Here is a 21,219-nt window from a genome sequence, read left to right as displayed (position 1 = left end):
TGCGTCTGCTAGACCGGCGATAATCGGAAGGCTTGAGGCAGCGCTGTTGTGTTCAGGCTGTTGCTGACTAATCGCAGATTTGGATAAAGATCTATATCCATCTGGGTTCGGAGATCTAGATGCTGTGCCCGTGGTTTGAGGCTGTGCGGGTCTTGACGAGGGTGGCGGCCAGGTGGATGTAGGGTGAGGAGGTGGGGCTTGGACGGACAGGGGTTGATGAGGTTGAGGAGGGGGTCCAGAGACACTGCGTTGCGTTTGATGTTGGCCGGCGCCGTCTTTAGGGGGTCGAGGTAGAGATCTGCGATGGGGGGAGATGGGGGAAGTTTGTTTGAGATCATTCGTAGATGGTTTGCGTTCTAGTCGACGAGGACTTATAGGTCCAATAACCTTGTTGCCGTTGACCATGGGTTGTGGGAATGACATTGGAAGGGTGGACACGATATCCCGGTCTGGGTTGGAGGTATTTGTAGTTTCCATGTTCTCAGTGTGAGAATCTTGTATAGGTGATATCATCGAGGAAACCCGTACTGGTGATCCTTTCATCGTCGCAACGCCCGATACGATCGTCCTACGTCTAGGTAATGGTGATTCCCTCATGACGACCGCATCGTCATCCTTATCATCGGTGAAAGAAGTTGAAACCTTTCCTGGTATATGAATAGTCAAAGCGGATCCAAGCCTGCGAAGTGAGACACTGGAGTTGTTGCCGTAAGCTAATGAGCTTGATCGTAACTCGGCGTCTGATCTCTGTCGTAGATTGGTCGAATACGCATCTGGAGTTTTGGTCGCGGATTCCGAAAAGGAAGCATGGTAAGGTGAAGGAGGTTTTAAGGGCGATACAGGAGACGGTAGCGGAGGGAGTGCCATTTGTGGAGGTGGCAAAGGAGGAGGTACGTTTCTACGTGTGGGTGAACGTACCGGATCTCTGAGAATGGGAGGTGGTGTCAAACGTGAACGCGAAGAAGAAGAGAAAGAGGAGATGGAAGGTTGTAAGAGGCGATTCTGATGGGAAGTATTCGGACCGGTGTGGACGGAAGGAAGGTCGAAAGTAGTAGGAAAAGTTTGGGAACCGGCATCATCCAATTCTATTGTTGATCGAACAGGACTGACACCGGTACTGGCAACTTGTCGAGAGGCGGGAGAAGAAGTATGGAAAGATTCGGCTGATAAAGTGTTGAAAGAGTCTAGATGCAACGAGGGGAAGGGCAGTGTTGGGGGGCGGGTAGAAGTAGGATTGGCAGTGGCCGTCGTGGTAGTTGCCATGATGTTTGAAAGTGGCTAGGGGTATTGGTCCCACCCTTAGCGCTATACAATGATCGGATGATGTTGAGGGTATCACCCGGTTCTTCATGTGCCGGATAAAGCTATGTAGACTGTCGTCTGCGGTCTGCGGATCTTTGTGACGTACGGTTGTACTGCACAGAAGGTGCCGAAGGGGAACAGGGCAGGGACGCGTTTTGCCTTTCTTCAAGTACAGTACTCTAATGTCGCTAGTTTCGGGTGGCTGCGAGATGGACACTTTCTATATTGAAATAACCAGCAGTACTATAGGATAGACACGCAAGGCTGAGCTGAGCTACAGACCATTGCTCATATCCGAATACGAGTTATCTGACACCCGAGTATGTAAAAGCCAAAGATGCCTGCCGTGCTGGGGAGAGAGGAACGCTATCCGCGCCGGATGAATAGGCGTGCACATCCCCAGAAGGATGGTTAGGCGCGGGACCTCACAGGAATTTCCTTTTGCGGACGAGTTTGAACATACTTTGGTTACTGTTGGTGTTTCTCACAAGCCACTCTTCTGTCTCTCCCCTCTTCAACAACATGACGTCTTTCGATCATTCTTTTGGCTTTCAGGGAGCGGAGACGGCTATTGAGAGGGCAGCCAATCTCACTGCTCACTCGCCATTCCAAACTTACTTTGACTATCGGCTCATCTCACCCCGACATCTTGGACCCAGCGTCTCCCCCCCCCCTCTTACCTCTTACCTCCTGCCGTTCATTCTCATCTCAGCCATTGACAACATGATATTACTTTCACTGACGTATGTCCAAAAGGAACACAACTAAACTCCACCGGCTGACCGGCTCGGAAAGATTGCGGACTGAGTAGAACCGAAATAGCATGATCGCCGAAACCATTAACGTCGTTCATTGCTCGTCACAGCTCACTTTACTGTCATTTCTCATCTTCCCACACTTGTCACACAGCTTTCGATTGGATCGCTCATTGCTGTAGCCCTAGTTCTATCGATATCCCTGGCGACATGACACCTGTAGGTGGACTTTGGTATTGGTACACGACTTCCGCTATCCTCGCTTTCTTCACCGTCATCAACATTCTTTCTCAGTTGTATCGATATCTTTCCAGAGCGCATTACACGGAACATCGCTCACCTGGTTTCCCACGGATACCCTCGCTACATACTTCAGCTTCGAGCAGTGTCAAACACTGCGAAGAGAAAGGTATTCATGGACGACAGGTCGGGAGTGTGGCAAGAGCTCTGAGAGCGCTTCATGTGATATGGGAGAAATATGTGCGCCTGAACGCTTTCAAACTTCCATGGCCTGCGTGGCCGATGAAATGGTTTATGCGATCTGTCGCCACCAGCGAGTTCGGGGTAACGTTTATTTATGTGGTCGTGGTCATGACCATCACCTTCGTTCATAGTGAGTTGTAGATCAACTCTCATTGCTCACGCATTTTTCTCCGCATCCCTACATTCCAACTCCATCTCCGGGTATCTCTTGTTCAAGGTAGCTCATGTCTATGTTGTAAACCGAGCTGATAGTCATAGCCGACTTAAACATCAGAACCGTTTCCTCACAATCGGCTTGGGTCGCTGTGGCTCAGGTTCCGCTAATAATAGCACTGGTAGGAAAGAACAATCTTATTTCTTGTCAGTCTCCGTTTACACCAGTGTAGACCCACGCTGACATCTTCCGCAGTTCTTATCGGTGTCTCACATGAAAAGCTCAATTACCTACATCGTGCTGCTGGTCGAGTTTGCTTGGTTGGCGTGTGGATACATTTCGGCTGCATGCTGTCCATGCACCATGGCATCACAAAGGTCATGTTTGAGGGACAGATGGCTCGATGGGTGAGTCTCCGGTCTTTCAATAGTCTTCGTCCATCATCATCCCCTCATTCTCACATCGGTCAAATGCCCATCATCCTACTCGCTGAAGTGCGGCCCAACAATCTGATAGTTGACTTGCAGGGCACAGTCGGGGTGGCATCTTTCACCTTGATGACCGTTTTGTCCATTCGTACAATCCGACACAGGCTATACGAATTCTTCCTCGTTGCGCACATCTGTCTCGCTGTCTTAACACTGGCAGCATTTATCAAACATTGGTCTGCCATGGGACCCTGGATCTACCCTGGTTTTGGCCTTTGGGCGGCGGATCGAATACTTCGCGTGGTCCGGTTGTTCGTTTTAAACAAACTATGGGTAGTCATGCCATCCCCTACTGGCGCCAACATCCCATCTCGAGCTACACTTACTCTTCTCACCCCATCAACAGTTATGGTCTCTTTTCAAACTCCTTCTCGACTGCTCACTTGGGCCGCTGGACAACATTTCTTCGTTGTCATGCCTGGAATGACAAGATTTCCCTGGGAAGCACATCCTTTCACCGCCGCTACCCTTCCCGCTCGACCAGGCCAGGGGACAGGAAAGGGGGAGTTGACTTTCATCGTACGTGTCAGAGATGGTTTCACAAAGAGGATGAAAGATCATGTGGATGAAGAGAGAAAAGCGAGAGGCTTAGGACCGGATGTTCAGGTTAGCGTGGATATACCTGCCGCGGTGGAAGGACCGTATGGCGAGTCGAGGAGTTTGGATCGATATGATGGGGTTTTGATTCTCACTGGAGGATCAGGTATATCTTATGGAATCGCACATCTTATGCAGATTGTACGAGATGCAAGGGAGGGAAAGACAAGAGTCAAATTTGTCCGGATAATATGGATGGTCAAAACGCGATGTGAGTTTTCTCCTCCCTCTCTTTGTCAAACTTAATACTTCTGTAAACGTAAATCACAGAGTCGCTGATATTCAGTGCACTTGGACTGGATTTCACCTATTCTTTTAGGTCAAGTCAATGATATTCCTACTTCCCTCCAGATCCAACTACACGTACACGTCACCAAACAATACAGACCAGTCGGTGCTCCTATACCCACTATCACATTCGCTTCACCTCGTGCCACTCTCCCGAATGATCCTGGTCAAGCTCCTCGTCAGGATTTAGAAGATTACTTTGCTCAACGTATAACCGAACCTCCTCGTCGAACATCAAGAATGTCTTCTTTATCTTGGGCAACATTTACGAGTCATCAAGATCCCAACCCACTCAGTGCGCCTGGTACTCCGTTGAAGTTGAACTTCCAATTGGGAGAAACGAAATTACCTCTTGTACCAACTATGAAACTTCCTCGTTTGTCCGTTAGCGGTCCAACTGGTCGACGAGGTTCGTTAGGTTTTGAAGGATGGAAAGGATTAGATGAAAAGAATACCAATTCAGATCGACGAGAACCAAAACTTGAACGTGGTCGACCTGAACCTATTGTCATACCTACTTTCAAATGGTCCGATACGATAGGTGAAGTTCCACAATCGGAAGATATTTCTTCTACAACACGAACCGTTTCTAAAAGTCCAAGAAGTCCTTTGAGTCCATTACGTCCTCAAATGCGTCGAGTGGCTAGTGAAGCACCTTCTGTTCACAGCTTTCAAGAAGACGATGATGGTAGAAATTCAAGAGAAGTTTCTCCAAGACATGTATCAAAACCTCTTCCTGAAACCGAAGGAACGGATGATGAAAACAATAAAGACAATCATAAAACCGATAATGAAGCGTCGGACGATGTTCCTACTGCACTTTTACCTATACCTCCACCTAGGGCGAAATTACTTTCATCTCCCAAGAGTCAACATAGGATTCCAGTTGGAAGTTTATCAGAACGTCGAAATATTGGACTTTTATTACCTCCATCACCTAGAAAACCATCAGGTTTAATAGTTTCTTACCTTCCTCCAGATTCAGATCCACCTATAACACATTCCGCTCCTTCTTCACCTGGACACAATCCACTCAATCGATCAATCTCCATGAAACGTTCTTCTTCAGCACAATCGACTCTTTCCGCTCAATCTAGTAATTCTCAATCTCATCAAGACGGATTAGAAAAATCGACCTTAGGTCTGAATTCTACCTCTATAGCTAGATCTGAGACTGTTCGATCTACAATCTCAAATTCATCCGCTTTTGCTCCTTTACCTTCAGGAGCTTTAACACCTGCTTTAGTACAAGCAGGTACTAAAACATTCGCGGAGGATGCAAGAGGTAGAAGAGGTTCTGCTTTAGGTTTAGAACGTTATGTTCATTGGCATGAAGGTAGAGCGGATTTACATGCCTCTTTGAGAGAATTATTGAAGGATGTAGGAAAAGGAGGAAGGGTTAGTGTGAATGCTTGTGGTCCTAGAGGTTTATTGGTCAGTGCTAGAGAAACGGCTAGAGCTTTAGGGGATGTTAAAGGTGCTTGGGGAGGTGAAAGTGTAGTTGATTTCAATGCGGAAACTTTCGGTTGGTAACATACTCTCTCCTGGTTTCTGGAAAGTCAAGGAAGATATATGCAGAATATCATTGGTGAGATCAGAAAATGTTTGGTTGGTCAGAAGGGGACAGTGGATGTATCGTAATTGGGGAATGATAGAGTCTGGTACTCTTTGTAGAAAGGTAGAAAGAAAATCATATCTTGATGTATCGTCAATACGACTCGACATTCGTCATTCGTTCATCCTTCAGTTCGAATTTTTATCTTTTCAGTGAAAGTCCATCTTACGACCCTAGTGATCAGTGAGATTTCACCATGACCATTACCATGACCATAGAACTTCACTCGCTCAATACGAGAATCCGACATGTGGCGGCCGTGGCGGAAGAACAAAGCGTGTGCCACAACTTTGAGAATTCAGGGTCTCGAGAGTTGTAAGTAAGAAAAACAATCCTCTCCCTCTTCGCCTCTTCCCTCTTATCCATTACATTCCTCTTTCCAACCTGTTGTTCTTCATACAACTAACATCTTACTCTCCGACGCGATTCATGTAGGGGAATCATAACTTCCGAAGAACAGAAGAATTTGAAAGATCAAACAACAGGACGTAGGAGATTTTCTTCAGATTTCTCAAACTTGACCTGAAAACATGAAACGTCTCTTTTCCATTCATTGTTCTCGTAACGAAACGTCGAGTGATCAGTGAGTTGGTAAGAGGACATGTGGACATATGGACGTGCCTGTTTTTATGCTGATGGGGTGACTTACTTTCCCAAAGGATGTTCCGGGAGGATGAATGTGTGTGCATGTGTGTGTGTCTGTGTGTGGAAGAGGACGAAGGAAGTTAATTATCCTACTGACATCATAATCTCCAGAGACAATGAAGGGAAAGTGGTCAATTGGGAGGAGTGAATCTACGGATCTACGGATCATGGATCATGGCTTTTGAAGAACAAGAAAACCCCATCCCCCCCACATGATCGGTACCTTTTCCAATCTTCTCCCCTCCCCTCTCCCTACCCGACCATGCACCACCGATCCACCGACCGGTAAACCCGAACCCGAACCTGTTATACAACCAGGGGAAAGGGGTAAAAAAAAGGGAAAAGGAGAACAAAACTGAAAGAAAAGAGATATTGCTTCATGATGAATAAACTTGAAGGAGAAAGATGATACACACAATTATTCATGTGGAAAATCCCTTTCCTATCTCATATCTACTCCTTCCTTCTCTTCTCCTCTCCTCTCGTATCCCCCGTGTCATATTTTATGCCGAAAAGAAAAGAAATTTTCCGTGACTGACCTGACCTTTTGACGTCTAAACAATATTTCAAACTTTGACAGTCCTACCCTACCTTCCGAGGACCCCCATGACCGTCCACAAGTATACCGTCAAAGGGGGGGATTTAGGAAGGGAAAGGAAATACCGTTAAAGTTGTTCATGAAGGAAGTCACCGATGTTTGTTTGGGTGTTATACCTTGGACCACTTTTGAATATCCTGAATCTTTAGTCCTTAGTACTTTTCCGAGATAACTTAGCTTTCAAGCTCCTGAACTCTTGGCTCCTTAGATATCACTCCGAACCGTGATTTGATTCAAAGTAGGCGAGCTAGAGAGAAAGAAAATCGATATATTCTCCTGGTTCCCTTCGATTTCAAGTCTTTAACTCTTTCTTCCCTCTTTGACATCGTAGTGTGAATAACTTCTTTCTCTAACACGTCAACTCGGTTCTTCTATCTCTTCTAAGATCCAGATTTATATAATTCTCTGGAACTGAAGTTGAGAAGTTGTGGTGGGATACATACACTCACGCACGAACCTCACTTCCACACACTCAAAAACGCTCAGACACGACAGACCGTGCCACAGGTCTGTATTCCGCTCATTACGGTGAGTTCCCCAAATCTTCCTTCCCCACTATTGTAGCATGTAGCATCTGATGTTCGAATGATTGATAATTATCATTTGTATCTAAGAAACCAAGAGGAAAAGAAATGGAAATTTGTAACTAACGAATTAGATTCTCTCTCTATATATCATCATAACCCCATAATTCAACGACACCTCGAAAATCTCTTTTTGTTCATCTTCATCTTCAAATCCATCAAGATCAATAGACCACGGGACGACCCCCGTGAGTGAAGAAAGAGGTGATTGATATTCTCAAAGGATACCAATTCTTTCAACTGCCACCTGATCTGCCCATAGTCCCTGTCTTCCGTTGGTCGGAAGGTAGAATCGCAAGAACGCGTGAGTAAATCAACAAAATCTTTCTTTCAAATGCATCCTTGACCACCACTCCTTCCATCATGACCATCTCTCTCTCTTTATTCAAAACTATCCTTTACGAGCTATCAACAGTCATTTCGTCGCGTCGCGTACCAGCCACAAATTTTGAAAGAAAAGCTGACACTGAAATTCCTCTTCAACAATTTTTCCTTCGCGTTTTGATGCCATCAGCAAAAAAATCATCCCATCAATCATTCCCATCATCCACGACGCCCCTTTAAAACCCCCTTGCCTGCCGTGTTTCATCATTTCGAACCGATCCCGATCCCCTTTACGCCTCTCCTGGCGCTAAATCCCATCTCCTCTGCTCTGACCCTCTTTGGCTCATTGGGACTTGGGTCCTTGGACTAGGATCTTCGTTCTCCCCTGAATCACTCAAAATCGTATTTCGGCACAGGCCATAGTGTCCGTGTTCTCTTTCACGCCCGAAACCTTACGTCTTTGTCTACACACAAAGTTTTTGTGGAAGATCTCGAGTGTAGGATCGCAAGACGAAACATTACCTGGTAGCCACTAGCCATTGATTGAAAGACTTCAAAATCAGAAGTTTGTGACGATTCGAGATCAGGTACAAAAATACAAATACATAACCGAGGTGAGTTAGTTGCCCTGCCCTCGTATACGCCATGTGATCTTCAAATGATCCGCCTCGTTTTTCTTCTCTCTGTTAAATCTCTTTTTCATCGCCTCATGCCCCCCCCCTCCTTCCTCCTTAGCCGCCTCCACCCGCGTTCCTAATCGTCATCTTTGACCCTTGCCCTAAAAAAATCTTTTCATTCGTTCCGGGCCGGTCCAGGACGACGAGAGAGAGAGAGAGAGAAAGAGGAATTTCGAGTTTTGAACCCTTGTCTGGGCGTTTTCCCCCTTAAGTTTTCCCCTTGTTGGTAGTGTTAAAAAACTCCACCCGGTCGGCTATCGGCGCGTTGACCTCTTCTGCCCGTGCCCCTTGTGACCTTGTCTAGATCGTCTCTTAACTACCCGTCTTGGTGGTTGATGGGACCTCCTACTCCCTCGTTACGACGAAGGTAGCACTAGCTACCAAGAGCAGAGATTGAATACGCACCGGAAGTACAGGAGAAGTACGTGGAGATTTTTAAGAAGACAACATTTTCATCTTCTTTATCAACTACCATCTCCTCCTTGCCTCTCCTCTCTTCACGATCATCCCTTGCAACTGTCAAAAGTATCTAGAGCTTCCCCTCTGTTCAAAAAATATCATACATCAGAAAAAGGAGGCGTAGGTGGTGGCGATAGCGCCCCGGATCAGCCATCAGTTTACGACGACTCAACTGCGTACTGCGAACCTAGATATCAGATCTGAATAGTTGGGACTAGAGTTAGACTACTAGCGATCTTCCTTCTTTTCAACACTACCTGTCAGTAATCGAGAGAGAGAGAGAGAGAGAAAAGGGAAGGGCGAGTTGAGGGCGTGTACAAAACCTGTTACTTTAGTTGAACACTTTATAGACAGATCTTCGGGAAAAGGGAATCAAAAAAATCTGAATCTTTGATCTCTGACGACAACAGATCAAGATCATATCGATTACTACGACTGCGACCGCCCTTCTCCTACCTTGAGCAATTACCCAATCTCATAGTACACACACAGACACACGACCATCAGTCAAGAGAGAAAAAAAATCCTTCCAGAACAACGACAGTCTTTCTTTTCATTGTAAAGACCAACAGATCTTTATCACGTTTGGCAATATGGACGTCCTCGACGTGAGTTTACTTATCATCATATTTGATCTTCCTTCTTCTTCGAATTGACCTTTCCCGTCTCACCGCGCAAGGGAGATCTCTACTCCACGAGTCATAGCCGGTAGTCGACTTTTTGGTTGATTTTTCACAACTACAACTATCGATCGAATTGCTTTTCTTTCACGCGTCATGAAAGTCACATTCCACCCATGGTTTACTTTCGAATTCCTCCATATCTCATCCTCTTACAGTTATTCATCTCTCCCTTATAAAGTACCTTGAGCTGACATCTGTGTTCTGTGCTCTATCATTTCATCCTTCATTATGCCACCTGCTCGATGTACTCGTAAACAATCCAAACCAACTCCACCTCCTGCAACTCTAAACGATTGTATCGTAAATTCTCCTTCTCCTCTTTCGGAAAACTTTCGTACTCGACATGTTCTCACTGAAATCAATTCTCTCAATCTCACATCCACAATCCCTCCCCTCACTCGTTCTTCTTCTGATTCATCTTTCGTCACGGATGCCATCAACGACTCAAATGAACCCGTACTTGACGACGCGAACGATACACAGCTTGTCAACGATAACAATCATGTGGGACCAGGACATGACATTCATGTCAGACCGTTTGTGTGTAAATTCGAAGGATGTAACAAAGCCTTTGCTAGGAAGAGTGACCTAGCCAGGCACTTTCGTATACATACCAATGATAGGTGAGTAGCTCATTCCTTCTTTCCTTTCTTCTATTCTTCTCACAACATCTCTACCTCACTACCAACTTTTCTAAGCGGTGATAGGGCGAACAGAGAAAGAGGCTTAACGGGATACTGACATCACAGACCATTTGTGTGCACTTATAGAGGATGTAACAAGTCATTCATTCAGCGCTCCGCATTAACAGTGCACACTCGAGTACAGTGAGTTATCATCTCCTAGATTTCAGTTGATATCGCTGACCATCAGTACTGGCGAACGCCCTCATATCTGTGAGAAATGTGACAAGGCATTTGCAGACTCTAGCTCTCTAGCCAGACATAGGCGTATTCAGTGAGCTGATCGAGTATCCAGTCGATTCCGAGCTGACAGACGAAGTACCGGTAAACGCCCTTACGGTTGTAAAGTAGCTGGATGCGGTAAAAACTTTGCTCGTCGGAATACATATCTCAAGCACTACAAGCGATCTCATCCGAACCATCCCGCCCCTTCTTCTCACAGCACTAGAACTCGTCTCGGTTTACCCAATCAACCGACCCGTTCGACAAGTGCCAGCTACCTTCCCGGACCCATCGGTCCCAATGGTCAACCCACTTACTACCTGTCCACGCCTGTTACAGCCAGTGCCCCCCACGCCTTCGCCCCCTCTCAGCCGCAGGAGGGGGCGGCGTACAACTTCAACGGCGGCTTCAACGCTCCTTACCAGACGCCGCAGCTTGTCTTTTCCTCCTCCGGACCCGGATCTAACGGCAATGAGTCTGGTTTCCGCATCTACCAAGGTGACCAAGCCGGCATATCAAGCTTACACACCCCTACCACTGGATCTCTCCATGGAGACAACACTTCCGAAGGTCATCCCACCACTCCCGAGCCATCTTCTGCCATCTCCAGCAGCTTCAGGCAGCAAGACCACTCACATGGATACAACTCGATAGGACATGGATATCCTGAATCTTTCGTCTACAATCAACAGAGCCAACCTATGTCTCGAGTGCCCAGCTCAGGTGGCATAATGTATTTTAAACAGGAGGACCGATCTGTTTCTGCTCCACATGACGCTCATCGTTTCCAACCTCATTATACGACAGGTGCATACGGTGGTGTGGGTGGAGGTTTCCATCCTCAACAATTGGCTTTCCCTCCTCAACATCAGGGCCACCTTCATCCATCTTACTTCTCCTACGCTTCTCCCATGACAGCCCCTCTTCGTCCAGAGTCTATGTCCTTGGGTAAGGTATCGATGATGGGACATGAACATCCCGGTTCTCTGCCTCAAGGTCATTCACGTGAGGGAAGTCAAGAACCTTTGGTCGAGATCGGAAATGCCAACGTACCTTTTGTGAATGTACACGGACCGACAGATGGTGCTTTGCAAATATCCGGTACCAACCTACATGCTTCTCACTTCAACCCTCTAACTCAAAACCCTCCTCAATTCGTCTTGGCTCAACCTCAGCATGATCGGTTGCACAGCGCTCCACCCATGTTACAGCGCTTCAACTCAATGCCGAACGTGCCGACTGTCAGTTCATGGAATGAAGCTCAACAGTTCCAAGGTACGGGTAGCTTCGGTGACGTGCATTCTGTCGGAGGAGGTAGAAGTCACGATGGTGAAGAATGGGGAGATTTGGAGGATCATGTCATGGCTGATGGAGAAGATGCTTCGACTGTTGATGGAGGTGATCATGACGGTCACGGTAATACCTCGCAATCGAGTATCGAAGCTCAAAAATCCGCTGCTCAGGCTCAATGGGGTGAATCAATGATTTACCCTATCCCTCCTTCTCACTTACACAGAGATCAACCTAGGGCGTTTTCAGCCGCATCTTCTTCTTCCTCTGCTACTTTGGTAGCGCCGAGTATGAACGGTACCGCCCCTACTTTACCTCCCATCTCTGTTTTCTCACAACATCCTAATCATCCTCATCAAGGTCATTCACACGCGATGGCATTGACACCGATTCATCCTGTCCATCCACATCATCTCTATCCTACTCCGATAACCGCCAACGGTTGGGTATACCATCATGGACCTCATACACCAGAACAAGAAGCTCACAATATAACTCTCACCACTCCTCCCAAAGGTCTCGGTATGCGTAAAGAGAGTGCCGTGTCGGCTGTCGGATTGGGTATTGCCAATGTTCATTTTGACGAACGGGATGAAAGTTTCATTGCGTCAAAAGAGGAGATGGGTTCGGAAGCTGGAGACGGACAGATGGAAGGGGTAGATGATGTGGAGGGTATGGAAAAAGGCGAGGGTTTAGAAGGCGAGGAAGAATTGAGTGATGATTATATGGAAAGAGAAGATAGTGATGATGAGTTCGTATTAGGTAAAAAGAAAAAGGGAGGAAAACGTGTGAGTGGGAATAAAAAGAGTAAAACAACAAGAACGAGAAGAAAGTGAAAAGAAGATTTTCGAAAGTTTCAATATGAGATATACCCATTAGAGTTTTAAGATATCCCCATTCAGAAATACTTTACGACCAAACTCACGATGACGACGTTGAGGGAAAGACAAAGAGAGAGATAAAAACACGCGAAAAAAATATATGAAAGTACAAAACAAAACCAGACAAAATTGTTCGATTAGAAAAGGAAAAAAAGAATTCAATGGCTTTTAATACGATCCGAACTTATCCTAGGATCAACCCCTGCATCTCCAAACCCATCTCATCCCATCACATCCAATTCGCGAATGATGTCGAATCTAAATTAGATCGATGTTAATCTCAAACCCATTTCTCAACTCTTTTCCACCAAGAAGGGATTATGTGAATATGATTTTACTTATGAGGGAATGACGACGATTTATTGTGTATAAGTTATGCATCCGTGCAATATGACCCAAAGACTACGAGTAATGATCGCAATTCACAATCCGTCCATTTGGCTGACCACAATCCAAGTGATCACTAGTGAGATGTCTATCCGTATGACTGACAGTCATTGAATTACAATCCACTTCATCTCGTGAACACTGACCAATTTCTGTGCAGTAGTAAAGTTACCAATTCACAGAGGACTAAGAGTGTGTGTTTGATTGACAGCTGAAATTTGTTCGAAAATTCACGATGCTATGTTAACTTCGAATCCATCAAAATGTAAGATTCATTCATTTCATATGCATTGGTATTTGACTTTTTGGTATTATTATTCACATCCCTTTCATATCCTCATGTTCATCCCCATATCATATCATCGTGATAACTCAAGTGCACATGACTTATTCCAAACACAGGAATTGTCAATCCCCCCTCCTCACTCTTTCCCTCGGTTTTGGTCTTACTCCCCAACTTGTCAAGTTTGCCACGTCGTCACTTATGGTTCACATGCCGACTAATCCTCACCTTCCCTACCACCGTATTATCTCAGATTCTTCCCTCCCCCCATCTCACCCCTCTCGCCTGCCACTCCTCTCGCCTCTATCGTCTCTCAGATGCCCAAGCGGGAAACCTTGAGATGAGCAAGATACCATTCCCGTACTTGATCTCATTCCACCTTTTGAGCAAGAAGAACACAATGTTGTCCTCCTGCACTAGCTCCAACGGTTTTATAAGGTCGAAGTTGTTTACTTCTAACGAGAGTGGGGACGATTGCTTGTTCTACGTCTGCACCTAGACCTAGTTGAGCTTGGTCTGATAATTAGTCGCGTCTCTCTTTCTCTTTCTCCTTCTCTTTTCCTTTCGAAATGTAAGGGAAGATATGTTTCAAGAGTGTTATGTTCGTTCTTATTAGAGGAGCGACATGTATGGATTTTGCAGAAGTGAAAAGGGATGAGTCTTTAGATTGATGTGAGGAAAGACATGTTTGTGTTAAATGTAAGGAGGGACATGTGTAAGGATAAAAACTCACTACCGAAACCCCAAGCGTACACATGTCCAGATTCCGATACTGCCAGATTATGTCTTGTTCCTGCACTGATCACCGAGATTGGGTTGTTGGACGATTCTGACCATGAAGGAAAAGGAGGTACCACTTCGTATGATTCTGGAATTGGAGGGAATAAGATCTGTTATCAGCATGTTATGTCTTCACCGTTATTCCTCCATCTTTAAACACCCCCGCCCCCGATTCTCCTTCCTCCTACCCTAAAGGGGCGTACGAAAGACTAAGTCAGAAAAGAGAGTAGTACTAGGAGACTGAGAGCAAAGACGATTGAAGGAAAGCGTCTGAAGAACAGCTAAGGATACTCGAATTGACCAATTGATAAGAAGAGAGGCTCAAACTCACCTTGACAGGTTCCGGTACATATTCTCCCATCGGAACCCTCAAAGAAGCTTGAGCTTCTGCTAATTCTTCTTCTGCCAATTCTTTAGCAGATTCATCACCTTCTTTAACCTTTTCCAATTTTTTCTGTTTCTCCATCACTTTCTCTTCTCTCTCTCTTTGTCTCTCTTCTTTCCTCTCTTTCAATCCTTCTTGAGCCGGATGATCTTCTCCTAAACCTAATTCATTGGCATCACATCTCCCACAACCTAAAACATCACCATTACTCAAAAGGAATAAAGAATGATGTTCTCCTCCTGATATACTGACCACTTTTGCACCACCTAGATTATTAGGTGATAAAGCATCTACTATAGTAGGTTGATTAATCATTTCTTCTTCTCCACCTTTTTGTGAAGAAATACCAGTTTGATGAAAAGTATTCAATCCCCATGCCCAAACTGTTCCATCTGTCCCAACGGCGAATGAATGATACATTCCAGCTGAAACATGAACTATACCACGTAGACCGAGACGTTCAGGTTCGAGACCGTTCAATTTACGTCTTTCGATTATACGTCTTCCAAGTTGGTTTTGTTGTCCGTTACCCCATACGTATACGTGACCGGTTATAGCTAGAGCAAGGACATGATCCGCACCACATGATACGGATGTGATTTTGATTTTAGCAAGTGAAGGTAAAGAAATGGGATGATATTGGAATGGAGAGTGGTTGGGTACGCCATCAAAACCTAGAATACCATCGTTACTCTAAAAAGTCAGTTCAACGTTTGAGCTTGATGACATGACCACCTGAGAAAATTAGACATTGAGATCACGATGTATAAAGATAGGAAAAAGTGAGTAAAGAAAAAGACTCACTCGGAAACTACCCCAAGCACGTAATTCTCCTTTGTCCGAAACGGCCACACTAACACTATCCCCAGCTGCTACTTGTACAGCCCTAAATCCTTCTTTCTCCAAACTCTCCACGACGAATGGATACGTTTCCAAGTCCTCGTTCGGGATGACACTCTCGGGATCATTGGGATCTTTCACATCGGTAGTGATCCGACCTAAAGCGGCATTATCGTTGATACCCCATGAACGTACCCTACCCGCTTCGTCGATGGCCAAAGTGTGCATCCCACCACAAGCAACAGTTTCCAATCCACCCCCACTACTTCCACTCCGCGCCAAGTGCCCATCCTCGATTTGTTCTTCGAACCTAACAATTAGCTTGTTGTTGGTTTCAACACCGAGTGACATACCAAGTATGCAATTTTGGTCTAGAAATTTCGTCCAACTCATCGGGGCCTAAACCGAACTGACCCATATCACCTGTTCCGAAGATGAACAAAGCTTTGTGAGGGTTCGAAATAGCTGTACTGTCAGCGCGACTGAGTATGAGAATATGGTATTGTGACTCACGAGGAATGGGAGGAACCTCGTTGATCTGCGCTGTGCTCAAACTCGATTTACGTCTCAACTTCGTCGTTTCTCCTTTGAGCTCGGCCACTCGTCCTCGTTTGGCAGGCGGTTCGCTAGTTCCTTTCCCAAACAACGTTGGAGTAGCTTTTGATGCGGTTCTAGAAGCAGGCTTGGTCTTCGAGACGTTACCATTGACATGACCGTTGGGTTTGTCAGAGTTCCCCTCGGTCATATCAACATCGTCCGTAGCTTTCTCGAGTATGACAGCGGGAGGAGTCTGACTGGATTTCTTCCCATTGGCAATTGGTTTTGTTGACACAGGAGGCTTTGAAGCAGCTCGAGTGGAAGCTGGTTTCGTTTTGACATACGGGGCCGACGTTGTGGCCGTGGATTTTCCTAAGACTAGTCAGCATGTCATCCAACTTTGTTGTGGAAGAAGCCTCACGGGTAGGTGGCATAGTGGCGATGAGACGGGAAAAGGACCCAAGGGGGAGGCTGCAGCTGCGAGGGGTGTTGCGATAATGCTTGGATATTTATATTGTATTATATGGTCGTTACGTGGTTATGTCGTCTTTCCTAGTTAATGCCAGCGTTTCTTTACTGCCAATTAGGTCTTGGAAGATTCACCCAAGTGTCGTCCTTTTTTCAACGTCTTCTTTGTTAGTGCTCAATTTTTGGAAAAGTTGTCTTTCACCCGTCGAGATAGATTACGTAATCGAAACCTCTGAGCGCGTGTTTTTTCTTTTTCTTTCCCCTTTTGGTGCGTAAAGGTGACGCGTACTTTGCAACTCTCCCTTCGCCCCACACTCACACTCTTCCTATACTACTTGTACGGCTGACTGTACATCACTTACCCCGACCCCATGCTTGCTCTACATCAACCCTGTCACATTCATCTGCTGTGACTTGTAGTCATACAGTAGTCACTCCCTCGGTCTTACTAGTCATCGCTGCAATCACCCTCCCCCCCACGCACCGCGTCTCAAAGCGGTCATACAGTAGTCATGGCCATCGCATCGCCCTCCGACTTTCCCCCTACTTCTTCCTCTCACTCGTATCGCCCCCTTCCCAGCAGCGCTGGCGCTTCAAGGTCTCCCAAACGGGTGAAGTCTACTCCCTCACCCGCTTCCGGACCATATCGCTCCATTCACAACCTGCCAAGATCGCGAAGTCGACATAGCAGACAGAGACGGCCTGATGATGTGGTGGCAGAGACATCAACAAGACATGTAGTGACGAGTCCGTGTAGAGGTCCCGACTCGTCCAACTCACCATGGCCAGCTGGCACAGCCGTACAGCGTCGGAGAGAGATGTCAGTACCTCTTGTGAGTAACATTTCTGGACTGCTCTCTATCTCTTCCCTCATACTTGTAAAATCGCTGACGATGCTCTCACAGCTCTCTCATACACTTTCATCCTTCTCTCTATCTCAAACCTCCACACCTATCATGTCCACCACCCAGGCAACTCAAGTCACCCCTCAATCCACCCGGTACTCTCCAAGATCAGCTAGATCAGCCAGACCCGACGTGTCCGCCTTCACTCCTCGTCGACCTACCAAGTTTACACCCCGAGCCGTCTCGCCGTCTTCGAACACCACCTCATACGTTCATCCTGCTACTGCACCTCTTCCACACATCTCAGCTTTCCTCGGAAGTCCCTTTTCGAGCAAGGATCCCAGGGGAGGTCTCATCTATGAGAGCGTCTCTCCCTCCTACGGGCGAGTAGCCAATACCGATAGACTTCCGCACCACCACCTTCCTCAACATAACTTCGACTGGCTGGACGATTCCGAGTATATAGACGAGAATGAACCTCAACCCATCGCGGAATTAAGCCAAAGACGACGTAATGGATCTGGTTCCATCTCATCAATGGACGACAGTAACAGTGGTGCTAGCTCGGCATCCCTCAGGTCCTTGGGTCGGAGCTCGATGGAAGGAGCAGTGCGACCTAGTATCGTCACCATCTGCGAAGGTTTCAACGAAGATGAATATCACGACGATGATGAGGACCCATCAACACCCTGTCGTACCCTCTTCTCCGGTACTGCTGTGGAGGATGCACTACCGTCGTCATCAAGAACAGCATGCCGTAGTCCTAGACTGTCACCGTTGATGTTCAAACGTGCTACTTCAAAGACCCCCGTACCCCAGCAAATGTCTCCATTACAAAACTTCTTCTCATCGCGGACACCCTCCAAAAACAATATACGAGATGAATCGCCATCCACCGGTCGCAAGTCGCCCCTGTCCAGCTTCATTCCCCGTCTACTGTCCTCAAAGAAAAACAAACAAACAACTCCGACGCCCATCACTTCTCATCAAACTACCCCAGCGACGTTACACCCAACTACCACCCCTATTAGAGCGACCACGACAAGCAAGATCCGGTTCGCGCATGAGGGCACTGATGGAGGCATGGTCGGTTTGGGTATCAATCCCTCCGGTCGTCAACAACATGGACCATCGCCGGTATTCAAACGGCCCGCCGTCAAGCTCACCCCTCGCGCACAAATGAGCGACTCCGGCAGTGAGACTGAAATCTCTCCATCTCGCCCACTCTCTGCTCGAACGTCCCTTGCAAGGTCGACGGAACGATCCTCCGGTCCTTCTGATCAAAGTATCCAAGGTCATCCCATGAACAGACGCAAGACCATGGTGGGTAGACTACAAGGAAAGACGTCTCCATTGAAACCGGTCAATGACTTTCGTACTGTAGGATCATCAGGACGACCTTTCTTTCGCCGTGGTCTTACCGACCCTCATCCTCCAGCTACACATGGGACCCCAAACGTTACCCACCTTTTCGCGGACCATCACTTCCAAACGCCCCCAGCTATGTTCAACGACATCAAGCCGTCTCCTGCTGCGTTTGCTTCGACCGGTTTGGTAAAGAAGAAGTCAGGAGTGAACCCATTGGTGATACCAAAATTTGACACCGACATGCGTTCTATCACTCAGTCACGTTCAGCTGCCCAAATATCGCCAACAGTGCCCACAAGGACCAACTCTCCAGGCAGTCCGCTATCACCTCTCAAATCAACTCGTCCCGGCTTTGCGATCCCCTCTCTTCCCTCTTCAGGGCGATCAGTATTGACTTCTACATCAAGCCAAGGAGATTTGCTAGTTCATGCGGGTCAAAAGAGTCGAGGGCTGCGCCGCAAAGGTAGCCAGATGTTTACGAGCGGATCGGTCAGCAGTATCGGGGATTCTACTCGTCTCTCTCCCGTGGCATCACCTGCCACTCCTATCAAAGGTCTGGCCACCAAGCCGAGTCTGTCAAAAGGATTCTCGACAGTGACCACACCTTCCCCGTCCACATCTCCCTTCAACTATCCCTTCGCCTCCGTCCCAAACACCGTCTGCACTCCTCCGCCCAGCTCGCAGGGTTGGCCAGAATCGGTAGAGAAAACCCGACCCCTTAGGATACGGCAGCTCAGTTCTGCTGCTGAATATGCAGAGGGGACGAGTCATGGACGTGGACCAGTGGCGAGAGCCTCTAACCCTATGTTAGCAGCGACGTTCAAAGCCGACGGATTGAGTATGGGATCCGATTCGAACACTCGGCCGACGTTCATGTTGAACGGAAAAGAGGTGCCCATTCCATGGACCGATCGTTTGAACCAGGAATACACGGTGATGCAGTGTCTCGGAAGTGGGGCGTTCAGTAAAGTGTGGAAAGTCAAAGATAAGAAGGAAGGCAAGTTGTGGGCTGTCAAAGCTGGGAAGGTATACACTGGTGCAAAAAATCGGTAAGTTATATTCCATATCACAAAGATCCTCAAAATTCGTTTAGTTACTATGCTGATGTTGTGTAGATTACGACAGCTAGAAGAAGTTTCCATTCTCCGACAATTATCTCTCAACCCTCATCCTTCTGTCATTCAATTTGTCGATTCATGGGAACAACATTCCAGATTGTATCTTCGTACCGAGCTATTACCATGTGGTGATCTTGCTCGTTTCCTCGCTGCTTTAGGTGATGTTGGTGGTCTTGGTGAAGTCCGAGTGTGGAAAAGTTTAGTGGAACTTTCCAACGGGTTAAAACATATTCATTCTCATAACATTCTTCATTTAGATTTAAAACCTTCCAATATTCTCATTGCTTCGGATGGTAGTCTTCGAATTGCAGATTTTGGCATGTCCGTCTTGTCACGTTCAGATGGTATGGCGGAAGGTATGAGTCCCGCTTTACCTCAAACAGGTTTAGACGGTGGTTTCACATGGACAGACGAGATGGATGGTGGGGAAGGTGGATTCAAAATGGTTCCTAGTCCTTTATTGGATAGAGAGGTGGAAGGTGATAGAGAATATTTATGTCCTGAAGCTTTGAAAGATGGAAAGTTGGGAAGAGCTGCAGATATTTATTCTTTGGGTATATTGTTATTGGAAGCTGCTGTGAATGTTGTTCTTCCTTCGAGTGAGTGTTTCCTTTTGCATCCCTCTCTTCTGTCATACAAGCCCTCCATCCTGATTTTCGTCAAGCTTCATCTGACATGTTATTCTGTTTTTTTTTCCATCTGTCATTCCTTCTTTCTCCCTCTCTTGAGTTTATGATGGAAGTGGGACATGATGAAAAGATCCATACTGATAGATAGATGGAGAAAGTTGGGTCAAACTTCGTTCAGACGATTTCACAGATTTGTCAGAACATTATCATCTTCGTACCCCCTCTTCATGCCTTACAACTGAAAACCATCTGGTAACCCCTATCAAAAATTCGAAAAATCTCACCACTCCATCCAAAGCAATCATCAAGACGATAGAAGATTCTACCATACCCATCATTTCATCTCAGCTATTGGATTTGATCAAGGGTCTGATGAAGTCCGATCCTATTCGACGTATCACATTGGAGGATATGAGTGCTTTATCTGTATTTAAGAAAACAACGGAACTCATGTCCCCTTTGAACAGACCGGACCAACTTACCAAACCCCTAGCTAAGCAGGATGAGGGTGTTATCGCTGCTCGCAAGTCGGGGGAGAATGCGGTAGATGCGGGAAATGGGATGGACAAAAAGAGACAGATGACTGGGAAGGCTTTGGTAGAGGAATCAACGTGGGTGTTGGAGTATATTCTCGCTGGTGGCGAATAAAGTATGACCAATTAAGATGATGAAGGCTAGATGATTGTCATGAAAGGGAGAAGCACAGATAAAGGGGAATGGTTAGGTTGGAACATAAATAGAAAGAGAAAGAAAAGAGGAGAGTGGTGAAAGTAGACCGAGTCGAAGGGAAAACAAACAATCAAGTCATTTATCATACAAGATACGTAGATTATGCCCATATGCACAAATAT

General features: G+C 46.5%; 4 protein-coding genes across 4 annotated transcripts; 3 read left to right on the top strand and 1 right to left on the bottom strand.

Annotated features, from left to right (window-relative positions):
* Positions 1 to 2,785: 2,785 nt before the first annotated feature.
* Positions 2,786 to 4,025, top strand: TREMEDRAFT_32173 (uncharacterized protein; the record flags this gene model as incomplete). Its single annotated transcript, XM_007005570.1, has 3 exons — positions 2,786 to 2,900; positions 2,950 to 3,071; positions 3,222 to 4,025. Coding segments are annotated over 3 exons (1,041 nt in total), but the record flags the coding sequence as incomplete, so codon positions are not given.
* Positions 4,026 to 9,880: 5,855 nt separating this feature from the next.
* TREMEDRAFT_69350 (uncharacterized protein) lies at positions 9,881 to 12,683 on the top strand (the record flags this gene model as incomplete). The annotated part of the gene is made up of 6 exons (XM_007005868.1): positions 9,881 to 9,952; positions 10,136 to 10,275; positions 10,402 to 10,479; positions 10,526 to 10,609; positions 10,655 to 12,546; positions 12,583 to 12,683. The coding sequence occupies 6 exons, from the start codon at positions 9,881 to 9,883 to the stop codon at positions 12,681 to 12,683; spliced, it is 2,367 nt and encodes a 788-aa protein (XP_007005930.1).
* Positions 12,684 to 13,768: 1,085 nt separating this feature from the next.
* On the bottom strand, positions 13,769 to 16,148 carry TREMEDRAFT_32149 (uncharacterized protein; the record flags this gene model as incomplete). Its single annotated transcript, XM_007005566.1, has 5 exons — positions 13,769 to 13,914; positions 14,132 to 14,288; positions 14,510 to 15,256; positions 15,368 to 15,713; positions 15,757 to 16,148. The coding sequence occupies 5 exons, from the start codon at positions 16,146 to 16,148 to the stop codon at positions 13,769 to 13,771; spliced, it is 1,788 nt and encodes a 595-aa protein (XP_007005628.1).
* Positions 16,149 to 16,920: 772 nt separating this feature from the next.
* On the top strand, positions 16,921 to 21,016 carry TREMEDRAFT_63566 (uncharacterized protein; the record flags this gene model as incomplete). Its single annotated transcript, XM_007005770.1, has 4 exons — positions 16,921 to 17,241; positions 17,314 to 19,670; positions 19,737 to 20,338; positions 20,517 to 21,016. The coding sequence occupies 4 exons, from the start codon at positions 16,921 to 16,923 to the stop codon at positions 21,014 to 21,016; spliced, it is 3,780 nt and encodes a 1,259-aa protein (XP_007005832.1).
* Between the last annotated feature and the right edge of the window lie 203 nt (positions 21,017 to 21,219).

The sequence above is a fragment of the Tremella mesenterica genome, assembly GCF_000271645.1.
Source record: "Tremella mesenterica DSM 1558 unplaced genomic scaffold TREMEscaffold_8, whole genome shotgun sequence".
NCBI classification, from domain to species: domain Eukaryota; kingdom Fungi; phylum Basidiomycota; class Tremellomycetes; order Tremellales; family Tremellaceae; genus Tremella; species Tremella mesenterica.
Note: the sequence above shows the minus strand (reverse complement) of the source record. Positions and strands in the feature narration are given on the sequence as shown.